The sequence below is a fragment of the Eucyclogobius newberryi genome, unplaced genomic scaffold (assembly GCF_026437365.1).
Source record: "Eucyclogobius newberryi isolate DKJ021-1_F unplaced genomic scaffold, fEucNew1.0.hap1 SCAF_7, whole genome shotgun sequence".
Taxonomy (NCBI): Eukaryota; Metazoa; Chordata; class Actinopteri; order Gobiiformes; family Gobiidae; genus Eucyclogobius; species Eucyclogobius newberryi.
In genome coordinates this window covers 5,088,301-5,113,420 of record NW_027316389.1, presented here as the reverse complement: position 1 = coordinate 5,113,420, position 25,120 = coordinate 5,088,301, and the positions used below count along the sequence as shown (strand labels likewise).

The 25,120-nt window shown below is 49.7% G+C and overlaps 1 protein-coding gene across 3 annotated transcripts; it reads right to left on the bottom strand.

Annotated features, from left to right (window-relative positions):
- Positions 1-775: 775 nt before the first annotated feature.
- On the bottom strand, positions 776-24,752 carry LOC140348845 (suppressor of tumorigenicity 7 protein homolog). Of its 3 annotated transcripts, none has more exons than XM_072434956.1 (15): positions 24,652-24,752; positions 10,763-10,845; positions 9,578-9,752; positions 8,572-8,626; positions 8,209-8,324; positions 7,026-7,101; positions 6,570-6,724; positions 5,926-6,023; positions 5,292-5,406; positions 4,048-4,120; positions 3,571-3,673; positions 3,009-3,159; positions 1,942-2,034; positions 1,480-1,622; positions 776-1,329 (listed from the first exon to the last, which is right to left on the bottom strand). In XM_072434956.1, exons 2-15 carry the CDS (start codon positions 10,838-10,840, stop codon positions 1,234-1,236), a joined length of 1,527 nt encoding a protein of 508 aa, XP_072291057.1. In that variant the 5' UTR covers positions 10,841-10,845; positions 24,652-24,752; the 3' UTR covers positions 776-1,233. The 3 variants fall into 3 exon arrangements, with proteins under 3 accessions (XP_072291057.1, XP_072291056.1, XP_072291055.1); XM_072434955.1 differs by lacking the exon at positions 24,652-24,752 and adding an exon at positions 18,578-18,768 and having other exon boundaries at positions 1,480-1,619; XM_072434954.1 differs by lacking the exon at positions 24,652-24,752 and adding an exon at positions 18,578-18,768 and having other exon boundaries at positions 778-1,329.
- Between the last annotated feature and the right edge of the window lie 368 nt (positions 24,753-25,120).

Sequence of the window (25,120 nt, the reverse complement as noted above, 5' to 3'; positions counted from 1 at the left end):
GGGGTCAGCGGGGGTGGGGTCATGTCTTGGTCACATTAGTTTGTTCATCACTGGATTTAAGTTTATGTAAATATTGTAAAAATGTGTTCCCTTATGTCAAATAATTAAATAAATGCTCAATTTGTCAATATTAGATCATGTTTTATGTTGTATTGACTTTTACTAAACTTGATACTTTGGAACATTCTTCTGTTAAACTCCAGATCATTTAAAACACTTTCTTTTTGCTTCAGACGAGAATCGACAGTAGTATAAAGCAGAACTAAGTAACTCTGGTGATAGAGCGTCCCTTGTGAAAATACATCAGGAAAAAGACTTACGTTATGTATTTTATTGTAAGATGTTGAAGTCACATTTAAACATTTCAAAAAAAGAAGGGCGAGGGTTTCTCAGGAGAGTTGTTTTCCTCCCCGAGACAGCAGAGGGCGACGATGGGAACTTGAAACACCCAGAAACACATGGAACCATCACAGGGACTTAAAGGTGCTCAATATGGTGAAAATGTGACTTAGTTCTGCTTTAATTACCTTTAAGACATTGGTGAACATTTCGTTAAAATCCGCCACGTCTTAGTCGACAAAAATAAGGATTTGAGGCTAAATTTATTCTGTCGTGGAGATTATTTCACCCAAAAAGGTTTAAATTTAACGGAAGTGTTTTTTTACTCTGGACTTACCTCGATAGGAAAGAACCCGAGACGTAACTGTAGCGATAAAAGAACCTGAGACGTGGTAAATGCAGCGATACACAAAAGTCCTTTATTGTGTTCTTTTTGTACAAACTCCAGCGGCAAACGCCCGTCAGATTCGTCAGAGTCTCACATTTGAAAAAGCCCCTGAACTGTGGCCGTGCGGGCGTGGCCCCGGTCAGATCGTGGGTGGGTTCTGGGTTTAGTTCTCGCTTGTGGAGACCGTAGTCCTGGTTGAGTTCTGGTTTTGTCCCGGTGAACGACTTTTGGACGATAAAGTCGTTCGATATGATTTGGAGGAGATCCAGGTTCCGTTTTGGTTTAGTCCACGGTTATGGACTCTTTAGTTCTTGTCCGGTTCTTGAGTAAATCCTGGTTTAGTTCCAGGTTCCTCCGTCCGAATTGTATCCCCCGGCAACGGTTCGTATGCAGATCTCGGGTAAATCCTGGTTGGGTTCTGGGTTTAGGCCTTGAGCTGGTCTGGTGGGAGGTCCTGGCCCGGTTCTCGTGAGGTTCTCGAGTAAAGCTTGGTGCAGTTCTGGGCGTCAGATGCGCGTGAGCTGGTGCCACAGACTCGAGGGTAAAATGCTCTCCACTTTCTCCATGATGAAGTTGAGCGGAGCGAAGAGCGTGCTCAGGAACTAGAGAAGAAGAAGAAGAGTGTGAAAGAGGCTCATGACGACATAGAACACGCAAAGTCTTTGTTTGGTCTCGGCCTGGGCTGGGTCAGGGTCTCGGCCTGGTCCCGCTCAGGGTCTCGGCCTGGGTCTGGTCCCGGTCCCGGTACTCACAGCCTTGGCGAAGACCCCCATGAGCTCGGGAAACTGGTGCGTGAGCAGAGCCAACATGGCGGTGAAGGAGCATAGTCCAGCAGTGAAGAGGATGAAGAAGGGAAGCTCCTTTTTAGGGTAAACTGAGACCTCATGGAACACTGCTTCCACCACAACAGATGAACACACGGCAGAAGAAAAAGAGAGACCAGAAAATAATGTTAGTCCAGATGAACACACGGCAGAAGAGAATCCAAAAGGAAACTCACGGGTCAGAACAAAAACACGTTTCCCAGGAAACAAGCCCAACCACTTCTATGGACTCTGGTGTTTGGAGGCTGAGGCTAAAGCTAACTCTCCCATTAGCTGGCTGGCTGGCTCAGTCACAAACAACACTTGTAGCAGTTTATAGCTAATGCTAATTTTCAGTTTTTGATTTCTTTATATCTGTAAAGTGTGTGGTAGTGTGTGTTAGTGTCTTACTGGGTAGCAGCTCTCTGTCGGCCGTCTCGGTGCAGATTGGATAAGGGTAGAACAGGTGACCTTTCTCCAGAGGATACGGGATCATCCTGAACGCTGCAGAACAACACACGCGTTTAAACAGGTGTGTGTGTGTGTGTATATAGTGTTAGGGCGTGGCACACGTACTTCCCTCCCAGGTGCAGTGTGTGTTGTGTGTAGTGTTAGGGCGTGGCACACATACTTCCCTCTCAGGTACAGTGTGTTGTGTGTAGTGTTAGGGCGTGGCACACGTACTTCCCTCCCAGGTGCAGTGTGTGTTGTGTATAGTGTTAGGGCGTGGCACACGTACTTCCCTCCCAGGTGCAGTGTGTGTGTGTGTTGTGTGTAGTGTTAGGGCGTGGCACACGTACTTCCCTCCCAGGTGCAGTGTGTGTGTGTTGTGTGTAGTGTTAGGGCGTGGCACACGTACTTCCCTCCAAGGTGCAGTGTGTATTGTGTGTAGTGTTAGGGCGTGGCACACGTACTTCCCTCCCAGGTGCAGTGTGTGTTGTGTGTAGTGTTAGGGCGTGGCACACATACTTCCCTCTCAGGTACAGTGTGTTGTGTGTAGTGTTAGGGCGTGGCACACGTACTTCCCTCCCAGGTGCAGTGTGTGTTGTGTATAGTGTTAGGGCGTGGCACACGTACTTCCCTCCCAAGTGCAGTGTGTGTTGTGTGTAGTGTTAGGGCGTGGCACACGTACTTCCCTCCCAAGTGCAGTGTGTGTTGTGTGTAGTGTTAGGGCGTGGCACACTTACTTCCCTCCCAGGTGCAGTGTGTGTGTGTTGTGTGTAGTGTTAGGGCGTGGCACACGTACTTCCCTCCCAGGTGCAGTGTGTGTGTGTTGTGTGTAGTGTTAGGGCGTGGCACACGTACTTCCCTCCCAGGTGCAGTGTGTGTTGTGTGTAGTGTTAGGGCGTGGCACACATACTTCCCTCTCAGGTACAGTGTGTGTGTGTTGTGTGTAGTGTTAGGGCGTGGCACACGTACTTCCCTCCCAGGTGCAGTGTGTGTGTGTTGTGTGTAGTGTTAGGGCGTGGCACACGTACTTCCCTCCCAGGTGCAGTGCAGCAGGTTCAGAGCTCCCTCCACTCTCTTCCAGTGCTGCAGGTGGAAGAAGGCGTATGCGATGGCCTCACTATCTCCACGCTTCAGGATGTGCTCCGGAGGAAGGATCAGACTCTTCATCTCCAACAAGTACTGAGGGGGAGGAGCAAGAGGAGGAGGAAGAGCAAGAGGAGGAGGAGCAAGAGGAAGAGGAAGAGCAGGAAGAGGAAGAGCAGGAAGAAGAAAAGCCGGAAGAAGAAAAGCCGGAAGAAGAACAGGAAGAGAAGCAGGATGAGGAAGAGGAGAAGCAGGAAGAGGAGAAGCAGGAAGAGGAGACGCAGGAAGAAGGAGGAAGAGGAGAAGCAGGAAGAAGGAGGAAGAGGAAGCAGCAGATGAACAATTGTTTAGGATAGAAAAGAAAATTGTGTTCTTTGCTCATTTCGATGATCGTGTCCCTCATCTCTTTGGCGCCCTCTAGTGCTTTATATTGACATGAAGCAACAAAATATATATAAAAATATTGAGGCGTGTTTTTCCAGGTGAATTCCAGTTGAAACGTCTCACCTTTGGGACGTGTGGGTTGAACTCCACGGCTCTGTGAATGGCTTCTACTGCATTCATCTCTGCTGTGCTCAGGCCTCGCCTGGACGCCGCCTCTGGAGAGAACCTGAAACAACACACATAAAACGTCTCAGCATATGACTCATAATGCACACGTGAAACATCTCATAATGCGCAGGTGAAACGTCCCATAATGCGCAGGTGAAACGTCCCATAATGTGCAGGTGAAACGTTTCATAATGCAAATGAAGCGTCTCTAATCGTCCAGACACAGCTGAAGCGTCTCTAAAAGTCCACAGACACAGCTAGGCGTCTCTAAATGTCCAGACTCGGCTGAAGCGTCTCTCATGGTCCACAGACACAGCTGACGCATCTCTAATCGTCCACAGACTAGGCTGAAGCGTCTCTTATGGTCCACAGACACAGCTGAAGTGTCTCTAAATGTCCGGACATGGTCCACAGGTGAAATGGGAGCCTTACTTGTCGGACACCGCCCGCGCCTTCAGCAGAGCCGCTGTGTAGCAGATTGTGGCTGACTTTGGTAAACTTATATCTGTAAAACACAAAAGGTTTCACTTTTTTAAAAACGATGAGTTTCATGGCTCCAGGACGACAGATGAATGTTTATGTCACAGATGTGGAAACATGATCTCTGCCTCAGGTTTACACCGATAACGAGCCCAAAACAGTTCAATCAGTGAATGTCACGTGTTAAGTCTCTGTAGAATAAAACAGACTGGAACCTGGGCCTGGATTTGTCCTGATTTAGGTATTACATATATGTAATTAGTGCTGTATTAGTCCTAATTTCTTAGTCCGGGACTGGTTCTGGTTTAGTCCTCTTTTAGCTCCTTGTTTTGTCCTAAATGCTGCTTCATTTAGTCCAAGTTACGGTCCAAGCCAGGTTTCAGTCCAGCCTCGGTCCAGACCCGGTCTACATTAGGTCCCGGTCATGCGATCCCGGGGTCCTTGTCCTGGGGTCCTGGTCCTGCGGTCCCGGTCGTGCGGCCCAGGGTCCAGGTCCCGGACATGCGGTCCAGGTCCTGGTCCAGGTCCTGGTCCCGGACGTGCGGCCCAGGTCCTGGTCCCGGACGTGCGGCCCAGGTCCTGGTCCCGGACGTGCGGCCCAGGGTCCAGGTCCCGGACGTGCGGTCCAGGTCCTGGTCCAGGTCCTGGTCCCGGACGTGCGGTCCCGGTCGTGCGGTCCAGGTCCTGGTCCAGGTCCAGGTCCAGGTCCTGGTCCCGGACGTGCGGTCCAGGTCCTGGTCCCGGTCGTGCGGCCCAGGTCCTGGTCCCGGTCGTGCGGCCCAGGTCCTGGTCCCGGACGTGCGGCCCAGGTCCTGGTCCCGGACGTGCGGTCCAGGTCCTGGTCCCGGACGTGCGGTCCAGGTCCAGGTCCCGGACGTGCGGTCCAGGTCCAGGTCCCGGACGTGCGGTCCAGGTCCAGGTCCCGGACGTGCGGTCCAGGTCCTGGTCCCGGACGTGCGGTCCAGGTCCTGGTCCCGGACGTGCGGTCCAGGTCCTGGTCCCGGACGTGCGGTCCAGGTCCTGGTCCAGGTCCTGGTCCCGGACGTGCGGTCCAGGTCCTGGTCCCGGACGTGCGGTCCAGGTCCTGGTCCAGGTCCTGGTCCCGGACGTGCGGTCCAGGTCCTGGTCCCGGACGTGCGGTCCAGGTCGTGGTCGTGTGGTTCGGTCCTGGTCCTGCTCTAGTCGTGGTCTCATACCGTCGTATTTGGCGAGCACGGCCTGCACGTCGGCGTAGTTCTGCAGCTCCAGCAGAGACTCCAGCAGATTCTCGTGGATATTAAACATGCTCAAGAGCGGAAACTCCTTCATTAACTGCACAAAACACAGAGGGAACACGTCAGAACAACAGGGGGCGCTGCAGAACACAGAGGGAACACGTCAGAACAACAGGGGGCGCTGCAGAACACAGAGGGAACACGTCAGAACAACAGGGGGCGCTGCAGAACACAGAGGGAACACGTCAGAACAACAGGGGGCGCTGCAGAACACAGAGGGAACACGTCAGAACAACAGGGGGCGCTGCAGAACACGGAGGGAACACGTCAGAACAACAGGGGGCGCTGCAGAACACAGAGGGAACACGTCAGAACAACAGGGGGCGCTGCAGAACACAGACACACCGGGTTTTCAGATCTTACACTAAAACCTTTTCATCATGAAGAACTTTTTTGTAGTAGTTTTGAGCTAGTGCAATAGTGTAAGTAGTAAATGAGGCTAATGCTAATGCTAGCGCTGCCGACTTTGGTCATTTGTTTCATGGTTTGATTCAGCACCAAGTGGAGGTCGTGCGGAGGTCAAAGACAGTGAATGTGTTTTCACAGATTTACTCACGTCTCTCATCATTTTCACAGCTTCTCTGGTTCGTCCCAGTTTCCTCGAACACATGGCCAAACGTCGCTTTATGTAAACGAGGACATTAGTGTCTCTTCCTGTGACGACAAGAAAACATGTCTGCTTAGTCCACAGTTCCTTTAGTCCACAGTCCCTTTAGTCCTTTAGTCCACAGTTCCTTTAGTCCACAGTCCCTTTAGTCCTTTAGTCCACAGTTCCTTTAGTCCACAATCCCTTTAGTCCTTTAGTCCACAGTTCCTTTAGTCCACAGTCCCTTTAGTCCTTTAGTCCACAGTCCCTTTAGTCTACAGTCCCTTTAGTATTTTAGTCCACAGTCCCTTTAGTCCTTTAGTCCACAGTCCCTTTAGTCTACAGTCCCTTTAGTCTTTTAGTCCACAGTCCCTTTAGTCCAGTCCCTTTAGTCCACAGTCCCTTTAGTCTACAGTCCCTTTAGTCTACAGTCCCTTTAGTCTACAGTCCCTTTAGTCCACAGTCCCTTTAGTCCACAGTCCCTTTAGTCCTTTGTCCCTTTAGTCCACAGCGTCCACAGTCCCTTTAGTACACAGCGTCCACAGTCCCTTGTCCACAGCCCCCACGGTCCCGTGTCCACAGCCCCGTGTCCACAGTCCCGTGTCCAGACTCACTGTGCTGGGCCTCGTACTGCGTGCTGTGGTGCTGCAGGGTCTGGCTCCTCCTGTAGCAGAGTTCTCCGGCCTTCAGAGCCTGTTTGAAGAGTCGCTCGGCCTCCATGATGGTCGTGGCCTCCTCCTCGGCCAGCAGGATGTACGCCGTGGCACAGCTGGGACAGAAGACACGCCAAGACATTCACCAACTACTTCAGGATGAGGGTGGGCCATTTTCATCAAGAGGTCAAAGCATGTGGTTTGGAGAAAGAAATTACTTTTTTATTATATGTCTTTTTTGTGTGTGTTTGTTTTATGTCTTTTATGAATATCTCATTTTCATCAATAATACACGTTTGTTGGTCTCAATGTGAAATATAAATAATTGACTCCTAAAATAGCCTTGTTCATGCATTGGGTTTGTGATGAGTGTTTGTGTAGTAACTGTGTGTGTCCAGCAGAGCGCGCTGTACTCACTCCTCCAGCTCCAGAGCTTCATGAGCGGCTGAGATTCTGGCTTGAGGATTCCTCTCTCTCCACGCCTTCTGCATAACTGAGAAACACAGAGTCACACGGAGACCGGGAGTCGAACCCACAACCTCCTCCAGACAGACGGGAGATAACCACTCTGCCACAGTCACACAGAGACCAGGAGTCGAACCCACAACCTCCTCCAGACAGACGGGAGATAACCGCTCTGCCACAGTCACACAGAGACCAGGAGTCGAACCCACAACCTCCTCCAGACAGACGGGAGATAACCACTCTGCCACAGTCACACAGAGACCAGGAGTCGAACCCACAACCTCCTCCAGACAGACGGGAGATAACCGCTCTGCCACAGTCACACAGAGACCAGGAGTCGAACCCACAACCTCCTCCAGACAGACGGGAGATAACCACTCTGCCACAGTCACACAGAGACCAGGAGTCGAACCCACAACCTCCTCCAGACAGACGGGAGATAACCACTCTGCCACAGTCACACAGAGACCGGGAGTCGAACCCACAACCTCCTCCAGACAGACGGGAGATAACCACTCTGCCACAGTCACACAGAGACCAGGAGTCGAACCCACATCCTCCTCCAGACAGACGGGAGATAACCACTCTGCCACAGTCACACAGAGACCGGGAGTCGAACCCACAACCTCCTCCAGACAGACGGGAGATAACCACTCTGCCACAGTCACACAGAGACCGGGAGTCGAACCCACAACCTCCTCCAGACAGACGGGAGATAACCACTCTGCCACAGTCACACAGAGACCAGGAGTCGAACCCACAACCTCCTCCAGACAGACGGGAGATAACCACTCTGCCACAGTCACACAGAGACCAGGAGTCGAACCCACAACCTCCTCCAGACAGACGGGAGATAACCACTCTGCCACAGTCACACAGAGACCAGGAGTCGAACCCACAACCTCCTCCAGACAGACGGGAGATAACCACTCTGCCACAGTCACACAGAGACCGGGAGTCGAACCCACAACCTCCTCCAGACAGACGGGAGATAACCACTCTGCCACAGTCACACAGAGACCGGGAGTCGAACCCACAACCTCCTCCAGACAGACGGGAGATAACCACTCTGCCACAGTCACACAGAGACCAGGAGTCGAACCCACAACCTCCTAATAACCTGGGGGGTTCGTACTTGCGTCTGGGGGCCGGAGGTGGTCTGAGTCGCAGGTGAAGAACGTCTGATGATCCTGCGCTGACAGGTTCATGTCGTAGTAGGTCAGAGGTTCTCGACCCGTCACCCACGTGTAACTGAAACACAACCATCGTTTTATACACGTTTGTCTAGAATAAAAGTGTAAAAAATATGACTAAAATAAAGACAAATCTCTGTTTAAAGATGAGAATATATTAGACATGGGCAAGAATGACAAAGATACATGTCACGGTTTTAGTTTTTGTACAGATTTAATTTCTTCTGGGTTTTGTTTAATTTGTTTAATATTGTTAATAGTTTCTTTTGGTCGTTTAGACTTATATAACTTCATGTGGAACTCACCGGTTATATTCTGCTCCTCGGAATAAATTTAACGGATTTCTCCAAACTTTACATTCTGCGGAAAACAAAGTTGTATCAGTGACAGTAATAGTAGTCTTGGTAGTTATAGCAGTAATAACAGTAGTAGTAATAGAAGTAATAGCAGTAGTAGTAATAGCAGTAGTATTAATAGTAGTAATAGTAGTAATAACAGTAGTAATAACAGTAGTAGTAATAGTAATAGCAGTAGTATTAATAGTAGTAATAGCAGTAGTAATAACAGTACTAATAGCAGTAGTATTAATAGTAATAGCAGTAGTATTAATAGTAGTAATAGTAGTAATAACAGTAGTAGTAATAGTAATAGCAGTAGTATTAATAGTAGTAATAGCAGTAGTAATAACAGTAGTAATAGTAGTAATAACAGTAGTAATAGCAGTAGTAGTAATAGTAATAGCAGTAGTATTAATAGTAGTAATAGCAGTAGTAGTAATAGTAGTAATAGTAATAGCAGTAGTAGTAATAGCAGTAATAGCAGTAGTAGTAATAGTAGTAGTAATAACCGTAGTAGTAATAACAGTAGTAATAATAGTAATAGCAGTAGTAATAGTAGTAATAGCAGTAGTAATAACAGTAGTAGTAATAGCAGTAGTAGTAATAGTAGTAATAGCAGTAGTAGTAATAGTAGTAATAGCAGTAGTAGTAATAGCAGTAGTAATAACAGTAGTAGTAATAGCAGTAGTAGCAGTAGTAATAGTAGTAATAGTAACAGTAGTAGTAATAGCAGTAGTAATAGTAGTAGTAATAACAGTAGTAGTAATAGCAGTAGTAGCAGTAGTAATAGTAGTAGTAGTAATAGTAGTAGTAATAACAATAGTAGTAATAGCAGTAGTAGCAGTAGTAGCAGTAGTAATAGTAGTAATAGTAGTAGTAATAACAGTAGTAGTAATAGCAGTAGTAATAGTAGTAGTAATAACAGTAGTAGTAATAGCAGTAGTAGCAGTAGTAATAGTAGTAATAGTAGTACCTGAAACACTTTGTCGACTGGAGTCTGTGTCTCCGTTGCTGCTGTTGCTGCTGCTGCTGTTGTTGTTGTTGGGAGCTGCAGTGTCCACTCCTCCCAGCAGAGGGCGCAGGTGGCTCACCGACACCTGCTCGATGAAGGACGTGCCATACTTCCTGAAGTACCACCACTCAAAAATCTGGAAAACACATTTCACTTGAAGTGCGCTGAACCGCTGTATCAGATGCCCTTCCTTTCGACAAACAGATCAAAAGTGACTAAACTGAGACAAACCAGGACAAGTATACACCCCCTTTTGACTACACGATGCCATTGTTTAGTACAAGAGTTTTCAAAATACTACTCAAAATTATGTACAATAAAATAAAATCAATGATCACAAAATGAAACACATTTGTAATTTAAGACATTGTACCAAGAGTCCATGTGAATTATATTGAGATTAGCTTTAAAAGGAGCACTGAGTAACATTATAAGTCCCTGTGATGGTTAAATATGCTTTGTTGGGGTGTTTGAAGCGTCTGCTGTCTGGGCAGAAAAGCTGCTTTGTAACACGACATCGCCCTGAAGACAACTCTCCTGAGAAACCCTGACTCTTTTTATTAATTTTGGCTGTTAAATGTGTATTTGTACTGCACTTTTGCGTCTGTTCTCTGACAGTGTAGTTTCACACAGGAGCTGCAGGGGGAGCTCTTCTGCTTTTAAGTGCATTTGACAAGATTAACTACTAGTTTCACCAAAACAAGCCACCATATGTACCTTTCTGGAGATTGCCGGCATGATTCCATGGAAATAGAAAGTTAAAACCAGACTTATGAACATCTCCATGGAGATGGATAAAAGTTATGCCATACTGTGGAATATTACAGTCAAAAGAACAGCATTTCCTGTTTTTTTTAATCAGTTTACAGTTTATCATTTTACTTCCTGTCTGGACATGAGCAGCAGGTGTCACATAGGTAAAGTTCGTCCAATAATGATTAATTGACAAATAAAAATATAAGATGACAAATTTATTTTGTTAAATTCATGTTTAAAGTATCATAAATATGTGTTTCTTATGCATTGGTGATATACAGTAGAGGAATTCATTGTTTAATGATTACTTCCTGTCATTTCCATTGGCTTTTTTTCCTCTTTTTGACACTGGTGCTAAACGGGGATAAATATGAAGCACATGAAACTCACCAGGATGAGTCCGGAGATGAGGGAGGAGGTTCCTGTCAGGGCCACGTAGAACTTCGGGGTGAGAGTGTTCAGAAACATGCTCACTGCAAAAGACAAGAACATTTAAGGCAAGATTCTGAACAAACTAAAACAGTCATTTGACAATAAAGCCCTGTCCACACCGCCGCGTCCAGTTTACATTCAAAGTCTATAGTGAACGCGCGTCGAGCACATAGTGCGTTATCCGCGGCGCGATTTCTTCGTTTTTGCGGCGTGATTGGTGCGGTTTTTTACGCTCTCGGCGCTTTGAGCTTGCGTATGAGGCGACCGAGGCAGCTAAAAGGGCCGCAGCAGCCAATCAGAGCTGACGCTCCAGTGACGTACGTACGTACGTACGTACGTACGTATTGCCCCTCGCATTTTCGGTATTCCCCGTGGAATTCCCTAAGAAGCGCCACTTTTTCCTTCTTCGTCAACAATGGCAGACGAAAGACTGATTGTGGCTGTTTGTGGGAGAAAGGAGCTGTACCATGTGTTCACGGTGGAACAGAGACAGAAACAAACCAAAAACGCAAAAACAACACTCTCGATATCTGCAATTTTACATAATGAAAGGCCACACAGACAACAACTCCACTGCTCATGCGACAACACCTCTACTGCGCATGTGCGCAGAGAGCTCAAAGCTCTCTGCGCACATAATGTAATTTTTTTTTGTTTTAATCACAGATTACTCTTAAGTAATCAATAGCTAAAATAATCGATACCTGGTTTAGTATATACAAACCAGGACTAAACCAGGGCCAATATATCATTTTTGAATCAAAATAAACTAAATTTACACATTATAAGTCGCACCCGAGTACAGGTCGCACCCGAGTACAGGTCGCACCCGAGTACAGGTCGCACCCGAGTACAGGTCGCACCCGAGTACAGGTCGCACCCGAGTACAGGTCGCACCCGACCCGAGTACAGGTCGCACCCGACCCGAGTACAGGTCGCACCCGAGTACAAGTCGCACCCGAGTACAAGTCGCACCCGAGTACAAGTCGCACCCGAGTACAAGTCGCACCCGAGTACAAGTCGCACCCGAGTACAGGTCGCACCCGAGTACAGGTCGCACCCGAGTACAGGTCGCACCCGACCCGAGTACAGGTCGCACCCGACCCGAGTACAGGTCGCACCCGACCCGAGTACAGGTCGCACCCGACCCGAGTACAGGTCGCACCCGAGTACAGGTCGCACCCGAGTACAAGTCGCACCCGAGTACAAGTCGCACCAGAGTACAAGTCGCACCAGAGTACAGGTCGCACCCGAGTACAGGTCGCACCCGAGTACAGGTCGCACCCGAGTACAGGTCGCACCCGAGTACAGGTCGCACCCGAGTACAGGTCGCACCCGAGTACAGGTCGCACCAGAGTACAGGTCGCACCCGAGTACAAGTCGCACCCGAGTACAAGTTGTGGCCGTTCTGATTAGCACATTGTCGAATGCCAAATTCAATCAACTGGCTGCGTGTCTGTTCCCTCTCGTCGCTCTCGCTCCCTTCAAGAGGCAGCAGCTGTTTCCTCAAAGACGCTCTGTGTGAGAAGAGCGTCCACTCGAACTCTAACACGGCCCGGGCTTTAAACATGAGGCGGAGACAAGGATCCTCTGTGCGACGAGAGCGTCCACTGTGCAGCTCGTCCGGTCTGAACGGAGATCATCGTCGCTGACCGGCTCCTCTGTGTTTTTAAAGCAGTAAAAGCTCGTGGTTTGGATTAAGCCGCGATAATAACATCACAAAGGCTGAAACACATGTTATTATTCGATTGGTTTGTCAGTATCGATGGTCTTTGTTTGGAGCAGATATTTGACTCTTTTAAATGTTTAAATGTTTGTGTCGTTTACGTTCAGGAATTTAAGACAAATTAGAAATAAGCAAATTAAATTGAAACATGAGACTGATCAATATAATTCTGTTTATAATAATAAACACTGAAACAAACTGAACCAAACCAGGTCTAAACCAGGTCCAAACCAGATCTAAACCAGGTCTAAACCAGGTCTAAACCAGGACTAAACCAAGTCTAAACCAAGTCTAAACCAGGTCTAAACCAGGTCTAAACCAGGACTAAACCAAGTCTAAACCAGGTCTAAACCAGGTCTAAACCAGGACTAAACCAGGTCTAAACCAGGTCTAAACCAGGTCTAAACCAGGACTAAACCAAGTCTAAACCAAGTCTAAACCAGGTCTAAACCAGGACTAAACCAAGTCTAAACCAGGTCTAAACCAGATCTAAACCAGGTCTAAACCAGGTCTAAACCAGGACTAAACCAAGTCTAAACCAGATCTAAACCAGGTCTAAACCAGGTCTAAACCAGGTCTAAACCAGGACTAAACCAAGTCTAAACCAAGTCTAAACCAGGTCTAAACCAGGTCTAAACCAGGTCTAAACCAGGACTAAACCAAGTCTAAACCAGGTCTAAACCAGGACTAAACCAGGACTAAACCAGATCTAAACCAGGTCTAAACCAGGTCTAAACCAGGACTAAACCAAGTCTAAACCAGGACTAAACCAAGTCTAAACCAGATCTAAACCAGGTCTAAACCAGGTCTAAACCAGGTCTAAACCAGGACTAAACCAAGTCTAAACCAGGTCTAAACCAGGTCTAAACCAGGTCTAAACCAAGTCTAAACCAGATCTAAACCAGGTCTAAACCAGGTCTAAACCAGGACTAAACCAAGTCTAAACCAGGACTAAACCAGGTCTAAACCAGATCTAAACCAGGACTAAACCAAGTCTAAACCAGGACTAAACCAGGTCTAAACCAGATCTAAACCAGGACTAAACCAGATCTAAACCAGGACTAAACCAGGTCTAAACCAGGGTCTAAACCAGGACTAAACCAGGCTCTAAACCAGGATCTAAACCAGGATCTAAACCAGGCTCTAAACCAGGGTCTAAACCAGGGTCTAAACAGAGTCTAAACCAGGGTCTAAACCAGGCCTAAACCAGGGCTAAACAGAGTTTAAACCAGGACTAAACCAGGCCTAAACCAGGACTAAACCAGGACTAAACCAGGGTCTAAACCAGGACTAAACCAGGGTCTAAACCAGGGCTAAACAGAGTCTAAACCAGGCTCTAAACCAGGTCTAAACCAGGACTAAACCAGGGCTAAACCGAGTCTAAACCAGGACTAAACCAGGTCTAAACCAGGGCTAAACAGAGTTTAAACCAGGTCTAAACCAGGTCTGAACCAGGTCTAAACCAGGTCTGAACCAGGACTAAACCAGGACTAAACCAGGACTAAACCAGGACTAAACCAGTTATGGTATACAATAGTAGGTCGAATGGGGCAGAGACAGAAATAAACCAGAGTCAGCTGTTACCGGGGAAACAGGACTCGGGTCTCCATGGTGACCAGAGGAACACGCGTAAACCCACCGGTTGTCGCCATGGAGACGGGCAACAGTCCTTAGTTACCCTAGCGATGGGAGAATGGTCCTTCCTCCAGGACACAATTTGGACTGAAGTGAAAACTGTGATTCCCTGTTTGAAACCTGCTTTAGACTTTAGAGTTTCACGTTTTAACTTTAGAGTTTCACGTTGTGGCTTTAGAGTTTCACGTTTTAACTTTAGAGTTTCACGTTGTGGCTTTAGAGTTTCACGTTTTAACTTTAGAGTTTCACGTTGTGGCTTTAGAGTTTCACGTTGTGGCTTTAGAGTTTCACGTTTTAACTTTAGAGTTTCACGTGGCTTTAGAGTTTCACGTTTTAACTTTAGAGTTTCACGTTGTGGCTTTAGAGTTTCACGTTGTGGCTTTAGAGTTTCACGTTGTGGCTTTAGAGTTTCATGTTTTCTAACTCTAAATAATGTCTACGCTCGTGTGCTTGTGGCGTTTAGAGAGAACCAACAGCGCAAAATAAATAATTGAAGCCATAGGACAACGTGACAACAGCACAACAACGTGATGTTTACAGACAGAAGACTCTGGTTTCCGTCACGTTACCATAGAGATATAACATTGAAACGGAGCGGTCGCCGAGTGCTCAGAAGAACCTAGTAAATATAAAGAGCGAGAAGCGAAATCCAACTTCAGACGTGTTTTTGATGAGACGATAAAACGTGGATAAAGCTAAAAGAGAGTAAACTTTGCCTCATGCGTGTTCTTTAAACCTGTCACGTGACCACGTGGAGGTGGGTGTGTCCGTGTTTGATTGAGGTCGGACACTGAAGGGGCGGGGCAGGTCAGGAGGTCACGCCCGCATGAGGGGTCGGGGCAGGTCAGGAGGTCACGCCCGCATGAGGGGTCATCGTGGTCAAAGCATTAAAAAGGAACAAATGGGTTTTTGCTAGAGCTGAACGATTAATTGCATTTGCAATTAAATTGTAATGTGATCAAACGTGATTCGCTAATCGCAACGTACGCGATTAGCATGTGGTCATGTGCAGAGCGATTAGCATGTGGTCATGTGCAGGTCGATTAGCATGTGCAGAGCGATTAGCATGTGGTCATGTGCAGGGCGATTAGCATGTGGTCATGTGCAGGGCGATTAGCATGTGGTCATGTGCAGGGCGATTAGCATGTGGTCAGGTGCAGGGCGATTAGCATGTGGTCAGGTGCAGGGCGATTAGCATGTGGTCAGGTGCAGGGCGATTAGCATGTGGTCAGGTGCAGGGCGATTAGCATGTGGTCATGTGCAGGGCGATTAGCATGTGGTCATGTGCAGGGCGATTAGCATGTGCAGAGCGATTAGCATGTGGTCATGTGCAGGGCGATTAGCATGTGGTCATGTGCAGGGCGATTAGCATGTGGTCATGTGCAGGGCGATTAGCATGTGGTCAGGTGCAGGGCGATTAGCATGTGGTCAGGTGCAGGGCGATTAGCATGTGGTCATGTGCAGGGCGATTAGCATGTGGTCAGGTGCAGGGCGATTAGCATGTGGTCAGGTGCAGGGCGATTAGCATGTGGTCATGTGGAGGGCAATTGGCGATTAGCATGTGGTCAGGTGCAGGGCGATTAGCATGTGGTCAGGTGCAGGGCGATTAGCATGTGGTCAGGTGCAGGGCGATTAGCATGTGGTCAGGTGCAGGGCAATTAGCATGTGGTCAGGTGCAGGGCGATTAGCATGTGGTCAGGTGCAGGGCGATTAGCATGTGGTCAGGTGCAGGGCGATTAGCATGTGGTCAGGTGCAGGGCGATTAGCATGTGGTCAGGTGCAGGGCGATTAGCATGTGGTCAGGTGCAGGGCGATTAGCATGTGGTCAGGTGCAGGGCGATTAGCATGTGGTCAGGTGCAGGGCGATTAGCATGTGGTCAGGTGCAGGGCGATTAGCATGTGGTCAGGTGCAGGGCGATTAGCATGTGGTCAGGTGCAGGGCGATTAGCATGTGGTCATGTGCAGGGCGATTAGCATGTGGTCAGGTGCAGGGCGATTAGCATGTGGTCATGTGCAGGGCGATTAGCATGTGGTCAGGTGCAGGGCGATTAGCATGTGGTCAGGTGCAGGGCGATTAGCATGTGGTCATGTGCAGGGCGATTAGCATGTGGTCAGGTGCAGGGCGATTAGCATGTGGTCAGGTGCAGGGCGATTAGCATGTGGTCAGGTGCAGGGCGATTAGCATGTGGTCAGGTGCAGGGCGATTAGCATGTGGTCAGGTGCAGGGCGATTAGCATGTGGTCATGTGCAGGGCGATTAGCATGTGGTCAGGTGCTGGGGTCTCGTACATTCAGGGATGGCGTCCCCGCGATTCCTGAATGTACGTGGAGAGCGCGGCTAGCGGTGGGAAAGCAGCGAGCCGGGCGCTAGCGGGCGGAGCTAGCGCGGGCGGAGCTAGCGCGGGCGGAGTTAGCGCTACCCGGAAGAAGGACCAAAACAAACCCAATGACAGAAGCAGGACACGTGCTCTGGTCTCAGTGAGTCATTCTGAGCGAGTATAACAAATGTAACATGTGGGGAAGAATATTTGACACTAAATGTGTCTAATATTGTGTCTTATTTAAAAGATGGTATGGACGATTTTTTTCAGCAAATTTTTAATCATATTTCCTCGTGGCGTGGATAAATCATTTGTCCTGCCACGTATCAATCATAAAACGCACCTATCGCTCACCTGCAGCCGCGTCAGGCTCGTCCTCACGTTTCCGCGTGCCTAAAGCGCATGGATCTATCATAATATAGTTCCCTCAGTGTACGGGGCAAAATGAAGACGGAGAAAGACAGTTTGAGCTGATTCAGAAGTGGACAGAAATCTACGGGAGACGAGCGATGCGATGCGCTCCGTTGCGCTAATAAACAAACGCACGTGTGTGTTGTATCAGTCCACACGGGGGAGTGGCATGCGCACTTCCACCTGCGCTCTCAAATCGCCGAAAAATCGTCCATACCGCCTTTAAGTCATTCATTACGTTTTCTTACGAAAAAAAAGATACAATAAAAACAACAAAAATCGCACATTAAATCGCAATCGCAATATTGGGGGGGAAATCGTTCAGCCCTAGTTTTTGCACGGCTGAAACAAAAGGTATAAATGACGTCAAGCGTAAAACTAAACAAGAGCTAAACCAGGACTGAACCAGGACTAAACCAAGGCTAAGCCAAGGCTACATCGGGGGCTACATCGGGGGCTACATCGGGGGCTACATTAGGGGCTACATCGGGGGCTACATCGGGGGCTACATCGGGGGCTACATTAGGGGCTACATCAGGGGCTACATCAGGGCCAAACCGGGGCTAAACCGGGGGCTAAACCAGGACTAAACGCCGGCCTCATAAACGGAGCTTATCAATGATATAATGACATTATGTTTGTTCATAGTTTGGTTCTTGTGCACATTTTACTCTCCACATGAAGATAAAGCTTTTGTGGCATTAATTTAACTTTTAGAGAATCAAAGTTCATTCAACTGAAGAAGTTGAACAAAAGTAAGTTTTCTGGTCAAGTGGGAAAACAACTGACCGGTCAGTTCAGCACTGGACAGTTTCATAACATGTGGTTTGAGACTTTGGAAGTGTCACTTTTTATTATTTTGCACAAATTTAAAGTCTATACAGTTTATGTTAAATAAATATTCTTGGTTAACATTAACTTTCTCTGATGTATTTAAAAGTAATAATCAGTCACTAAATCTATGACTTCATGATTGAATGTATTTATATTTCAATCAAAGAACCTGAAACCAGACCATAAAATCTCATTTAGTCTGTGTTTAATCATATTGTGCTTCCATTTTAGTATTTAGATCATTGTATTTAACAGAAATACCAAAAACATGAAATCAAAATGTCAAAAAAGAGCTTAACTATTTTTGTTCTTTATAAAAACTACACTTTAAATGGTAAATATTCTCCATCTTAAAACCTTCAGTCGCAGTATTTCCACCTTTATTTGGCTGATAATGTATTTAAAATGTACAAATCACTGAAATAATCACTCGTTTCAAACCTCGTTCTGACAGAGAATCCTTTTATCAGACAAAGCTCGCTCAAAAACGGCTAAAACGTGTTTGTTTTGCTAGCATTCATTAGCCGGCTACAATAGTGGCTAGCAGCTCCAGTTACCTAACCCGAGCTATTCCGGGTCCGTGTGAAAATATGCACAGATGCTATCGCCGTTAGCAGCCCGTGTTGTTAGCGCGGGCGGGCGAAACGGGCTCGTCCCACTGACCAAAATGCTACGCTAACATTCAAACAGAACGTGTCAAATGCAGGTTAGCAGCACGTTTGTTAGCATCCGGAGCCTGCACGGCACAAACAGCTGGAGAGAACGGCCCGGGCCGAGCAGAAAACATACAAATGTGTGTGAGGGGGTAAAAGAAAAAATGGATGGTCTATTTCCCGGTTTGACTTACGTGACGATTCCGTTCCAAACATGTCGAGGCCTCGAGCGAGCAAGGAGAGGAAGCGAGGAGAGGATGGAGGAGAGGAGAGAGGAGAGAGACTGACAGCTACACCGCGGGGGGCATCCAAGCAACAAAGCATCCGCGGCTCGGGACGCTCCCGTGCGACTCCGACCGACCGCGACGAGAGCGCGGCGGGAAAACGAGGGAACAACACAAAAAACGACCCCCGAAAAAAAAAATCCCCAAAAATCAATCAATCCATGGCAAACGGCGGCTGGGCTTCTGGCGGCGGCGTTAGCATCTTTGACAGACGAGGGCCGGAGGAAGAAGGGAGAGGAGGAAGAGGAGAAGAGGAAGGAGGAGGAGGAGGAGGAAGGAAGGAAGGAAGGAGGAGGGGGAGGTGGAGACGGAGGAAGCGCAGAGAGAGAGGGCCTCGGCTGGGGCGGCGGCGGAGGCGACGGTGACGGTGAGGGGGCCTCTCCACGGCGATGGAGGGACGACGCTGGAATGAGACAAAAGCAAAGAGAGTGACGTCACAATGAGGGGAGCGGGAGAGAGAGAGGGGGGAAGAGGAGGAGGGGGAGAGAGGGAGGGGGAGAGAGAGAGGGGGGAAGAGGAGGAGGGAGAGAGGGGGGGGGAGAGAGAGAGGGGGAGAGAGGGAGGGGGGAAGAGGAGGAGGGGGAGAGAGGGAGGGGGGAAGAGGAGGAGGGAGAGAGGGGGGGGAGAGAGAGAGGGGGAGAGAGAGAGGGGGGAAGAGGAGGAGGGAGAGAGGGGGGGGGAGAGAGAGAGGGGGAGAGAGGGAGGGGGGAAGAGGAGGAGGGGGAGAGAGGGAGGGGGGAAGAGGAGGAGGGGGAGAGAGGGAGGGGGAGAGAGAGAGGGGGGAAGAGGAGGAGGGAGAGAGGGGGGGGGAGAGAGAGAGGGGGGAAGAGGAGGAGGGGGAGAGAGGGAGGGGGGAAGAGGAGGAGGGAGAGAGGGAGGGGGGAAGAGGAGGAGGGAGAGAGGGGGGGGGAGAGAGAGAGGGGGAGAGAGAGAGGGGGGAAGAGGAGGAGGGAGAGAGGGGGGGGGGAGAGAGAGAGGGGGAGAGAGGGAGGGGGGAAGAGGAGGAGGGGGAGAGAGGGAGGGGGGAAGAGGAGGAGGGGGAGAGAGGGAGGGGGGAAGAGGAGGAGGGAGAGAGGGGGGGGAGAGAGAGAGGGGGAGAGAGAGAGGGGGGAAGAGGAGGAGGGAGAGAGGGAGGGGGGAAGAGGAGGAGGGGGAGAGAGGGAGGGGGAGAGAGAGAGGGGGGAAGAGGAGGAGGGGGAGAGAGGGAGGGGGAGAGAGAGAGGGGGGAAGAGAGAGAGGGGGGAAGAGGAGGAGGGGGAGAGGGGGGGGGGAGAGAGGGGGGAAGAGGAGGAGGGGGAGAGAGGGAGGGGGAGAGAGGGAGGGGGAGAGAGAGGGGGGAAGAGGAGGAGGGGGAGAGAGGGAGGGGGAGAGAGAGAGGGGGGAAGAGGAGGAGGGGGAGAGAGGGAGGGGGAGAGAGAGAGGGGGGAAGAGGAGGAGGGGGAGAGAGGGAGGGGGAGAGAGAGAGGGGGGAAGAGGAGGAGGGGGAGAGAGGGAGGGGGAGAGAGAAGGAGGGGGGAAGAGGAGGAGGGAGAGAGGGGGGGGAGAGAGAGAGGGGGAGAGAGAGAGGGGGGAAGAGGAGGAGGGAGAGAGGGGGGGAAGAGGAGGAGGGGGAGAGAGGGAGGGGGAGAGAGAGAGGGGGGAAGAGGAGGAGGGGGAGAGAGGGAGGGGGAGAGAGAGAGGGGGGAAGAGGAGGAGGGGGAGAGAGGGAGGGGGAGAGAGAGAGGGGGGAAGAGGAGGAGGGGGAGAGAGGGAGGGGGAGAGAGGAGGAGGGGGAGAGGGGGGGGGAAGAGGAGGAGGGGGAGAGAGGGAGGGGGAGAGAGAGAGGGGGGAAGAGGAGGAGGGGGAGAGAGGGAGGGGGAGAAGGAGGAGGGGGAGAGAGGGAGGGGGAGAGAGAGAGGGGGAGAGAGAGAGGGGGGAAGAGGAGGAGGGGGAGAGAGGGAGGGGGAGAGAGAGAGGGGGGAAGAGGAGGAGGGGGAGAGAGGGAGGGGGAGAGAGAGAGGGGGGAAGAGGAGGAGGGGGAGAGAGGGAGGGGGAGAGAGAGAGGGGGGAAGAGGAGGAGGGGGAGAGGAGGAGGGGGAGAGAGGGAGGGGGAGAGAGAGAGGGGGGAAGAGGAGGAGGGGGAGAGGAGGAGGGGGAGGAGAGAGAGAGTGGGGAAGAGGAGGAGGGAGAGAGAGGGAGGAAGAGGAGGGGAGAGAGAGGGGGGTTGTGGGTAACAGAGCTAAACGATCACTGACACAATTATCGCTGCAGCTCTGATTATTGTCTTCGATTAATCGGTTAATATGTTTTACGTTCCGCACTTTTAAAATCAGATTATTATTTTATAAATGATATAGTTCATAATAATAAACAAATAGATTTCCTGCTTAAAATAACACATTCCGTACGTCCCATAAACGGCAACATTTCTTATATTTAAAGAATATATATAAATATAATTATGTAGACAAATGATGAGAAAGAATATGCCGGTGTTTTGAGACTTGGCTCCGCCCACAGAGAGCGTACAGCCTTCGTCCTCTAGAGGGCAGCATCAGCCAGTGAGTCATGGAAACATCAACATAAACTCCACAGCACTAAACGTAAAGTGGAAGTAGTTCCTGGACGTTGCTGTGACTGTGCAGAGAGAAGCTAGCTCGACTGCTAACGGCAGGGGGAGAAAAAGGACACTTCACCTGCCGCAAAACAATCATATTCCTCAGAAAACAGACTGAAAAACATGATATTAAAGGAGAAAAGACTCATGAGTTCAACTGTGTGTGTTTCAGTGATAAATGTCATGTTCATGTTTATGTGATTTCCTTCTCTGAACTCCGAACGCCGTGACGTTTGCGGCGGCGTTTTATGAAGGACTCGGACGGCGCTGGAGAGGACCGACTGAAGCTGGTAACGTTTCAGCTCTAAATAAAGACCAATTCGTGCAGCGCTCCAGTCGTGTTCACGCAGCAGCAGCAGCGAAAACACACGTTTACCACACCTCTGTAACACTCTGAGCATGTTGGATCATTAATGTCACTTATGCCTCGTTTCAAGCTTTAAACACATTAGACCCCGGGGACCACATTAGACCCCGGGGACCACATTAGACCCCGGGGGGCCACCAGAGTCTCCTTCACTAATGAGAAAAACTGGGTCAACACAACGGGCATGAATAAGGACGTCAAGATTAATCATCAAAAAACATGATTATTCAGGCCACAATATAAATCGAGCAAACAAAAAATGACAAAGAAGCAAAATGTTGCCTTTTTAATTCAAAAGTACTTTTTTTATCTGGCTGTTTTTGTCACATCAATTTTAGTCAGAAAGTTCGATTTGATGAACCTGGAACAGAATGAGAGCTAGAGCGAGGCCAGGGCGGGGCTCAAGCGAGGCCAGGGCGGGGCTCAAGCGAGGCCAGGGCGGGGCTAAAGCGAGGCCAGGGCGGGGCTAAAGCGAGGCCAGGGCGGGGCTAAAGCGAGGCCAGGGCGGGGCTAAAGCGAGGCCAGGGCGGGGCTAAAGCGAGGCCAGGGCGGGGCTAAAGCGAGGCCAGGGCGGGGCTAAAGCGAGGCCAGGGCGGGGCTAAAGCGAGGCCAGGGCGGGGCTAAAGCGAGGCCAGGGCGGGGCCAGGGCGGGGCCAGGGCGGGGCTAAAGCGAGGCCAGGGCGGGGCTAAAGCGAGGCCAGGGCGGGGCTAAAGCGAGGCCAGGGCGGGGCTAAAGCGAGGCCAGGGCGGGGCTAAAGCGAGGCCAGGGCGGGGCTAAAGCGAGGCCAGGGCGGGGCTAAAGCGAGGCCAGGGCGGGGCTAAAGCGAGGCCAGGGCGGGGCCAGGGCGGGGCCAGGGCGGGGCTAAAGCGAGGCCAGGGCGGGGCTAAAGCGAGGCCAGGGCGGGGCTAAAGCGAGGCCAGGGCGGGGCCAGGGCGGGGCTAAAGCGAGGCCAGGGCGGGGCCAGGGCGGGGCTAAAGCGAGGCCAGGGCGGGGCTAAAGCGAGGCCAGGGCGGGGCTAAAGCGAGGCCAGGGCGGGGCTAAAGCGAGGCCAGGGCGGGGCTAAAGCGAGGCCAGGGCGGGGCCAGGGCGGGGCTAAAGCGAGGCCAGGGCGGGGTTAAAGTGAGGCCAGGGCGGGGCTAAAGCGAGGCCAGGGCGGGGCTAAAGCGAGGCCAGGGCGGGGCTAAAACAAGGCCAGGGCGGGGCTAAAGCGAGGCCAGGGCGGGGCTAAAGCGAGGCCAGGGCGGGGCTAAAGCGAGGCCAGGGCGGGGCTAAAGCGAGGCCAGGGCGGGGTTAAAGCGAGGCCAGGGCGGGGCTAAAGCGAGGCCAGGGCGGGGCTAAAGCGAGGCCAGGGCGGGGCTAAAGCGAGGCCAGGGCGGGGCTAAAGCGAGGCCAGGGCGGGGCTAAAGCGAGGCCAGGGCGGGGCTAAAGCGAGGCCAGGGCGGGGTTAAAGCGAGGCCAGGGCGGGGCTAAAGCGAGGCCAGGGCGGGGCTAAAGCGAGGCCAGGGCGGGGCTAAAGCGAGGCCAGGGCGGGGCCAGGGCGGGGCTAAAGCGAGGCCAGGGCGGGGCTAAAGCGAGGCCGGGACAGGTTTAGATTTAGATTAGTGCGACAAACCCAAACAAATTTAAATCTTGATTCTATTTTTCGCAATTTTGATTCAAGTTGAAAATGGATCAAATTGCAATTGTTGTTTTGGAAATATGCAAAATTACAAGGTCGAGTGTTGTACAATTAAAACGATGCAAATGAGCTGAAAAAAGACGTTGAGCGTAACGACCCAAAATAAGTGACATTTCGTCACTTTTGGGCTCAAGTTTATGGTGGAACCTCAGAGACGTTTACAGAGACAGAATAATCCAGAACGAGCTCACGAGTCGATCTCACAGGGCGATTACGGTCGACCGTATCCATCGTTTACCGCGCAGAGTAAAGCATGTAAATGTTGCCGTGGGAACGGCCCGAGGTGTCCAAAGCCAGCGGTCTCCGGACTCGTACCCGGGGAATGGAAATCAGCACATTTACATGGCTGCCTTTTATTTGCACAACATTTGACTGGAAACATTAGTCAAAGTTAGACCTGGTTTAGTCCTGGTTTAGTCCTGGTTTAGTCCTGGTTTAGACTGGATTTTGTTATTGTTTTGGTCCCAGGTTCAACCCAACTTTAGTCCTGTTTTAATCAAACATTTAGTCCTGGTTTGTCCTCGTTTAGGCCCAATTAAGACCTCATTTACACCTAATTCAGACCTCATTTAGAACTCATTTAGACCTGGTTTAGACCTGGTTTAGGCCTTTTTTAGACCTGGTTTAGGCCTAGTTTCAGCCCACATTTCTGTCCTGGTCTCTTGTAGAACATAGTTTTGACTAATAATAAAATCAGAACATTAAAGAAATCCATGCAATTATTTAGACACAATAAAAGTCAAAGTAATGTCCAAAGAATCGATGCTGTTTTTATGACACTTCACACATGTTGAACTGTTTCTTTAGTGTTAAAAGTGTTTTCACGCAGTAAAAACACTTCTACTTCTTCTTGTGTTTTCACAGTAAATACAGACAAACCAAATGTAGATTAAGATCTGTTTTCACTCTGCGTGCAAAGACTTTCCACAACTAAACTTTATCATATTCTAGTCATTTCCAGATGTCTAAACTTAGACTTTTGAGATAAAAATCGACATAATTTGATGTTTTAACGCTGCAGAAACACATCAGGCATTGTCTTATGTCCCATTATTATCTGGACAAATGTAGAAATATGTGCAAAAACTAAACACTGATATTAAGCACAAACACTGCATTTGTTTCATTAAAGTTTGTAAAAGCACAAAAATATAATGCAATGCGTTTTATTGAAGGGAAAAAGCAGGTGAAATTCAAAGAGTGAGATGTGCCATTAAAAGCCACTGAGGTTAGCCGCCGTTAGCTCCGCTGCTAACGGCTTTAAATTTATTCAAAGCCGGATTAAAGTGCAACGTGAGGTGCGTTTGTCCCGCGCGGGGATTAAAGACGGTGACGGTCTTACCTCCGGGGCGGGACGAGGCGCGCTAGGTCCGCGTTAGATCCGCGTTTGGAGCGGGCATTTCCCGCAGAGCCGCGGAGACATGTGTCGGTGCAGCGGCGCAGGGAGACGTGTCTGTTTAGCATCTGTTAGCATCTGTTAGCTCCGCGTTAGCTCCGCGGTTAGCCACATGTTGTGTTAGCCGAGATGTGGCGCTGTCGCAGGTTTATTTCAACTCAGAAGAATATTTAAAGCTCAAACACGGTTCAGCCAAAAGGATTATTATTATCACTATTATCATTATTATTATTATTATTATCAGGCCTCGGCGTGTTTTTGATTTAGCTCAATTTATGTTCTTTGCTCGTTTAACTCTCAAATGATATTGAAAGACTGATAATCTTCTATACTTTTATAATAAATAATGGTATATATTTCAGATTTTTTGTGTGAAATAGTTTTAAATATGTACATGTTTTTCTTATTGTATTTT

Coding starts and splice junctions, on each gene's coding strand:
- LOC140348845 (XM_072434954.1), bottom strand. CDS start 18,707: ATGCTTTGTTGCTTGGATGCCCCCCGCGGTGTAGCTGTCAGTCTCTCT. Junction 7,102..8,208: donor CCTCCGGCCCCCAGACGCAA/GTACGAACCCCC, acceptor TGTGTTTCTCAG/TTATGCAGAAGGCGTGGAGA. Junction 1,623..1,941: donor CGACAGAGAGCTGCTACCCA/GTAAGACACTAA, acceptor TTGTGGTGGAAG/CAGTGTTCCATGAGGTCTCA.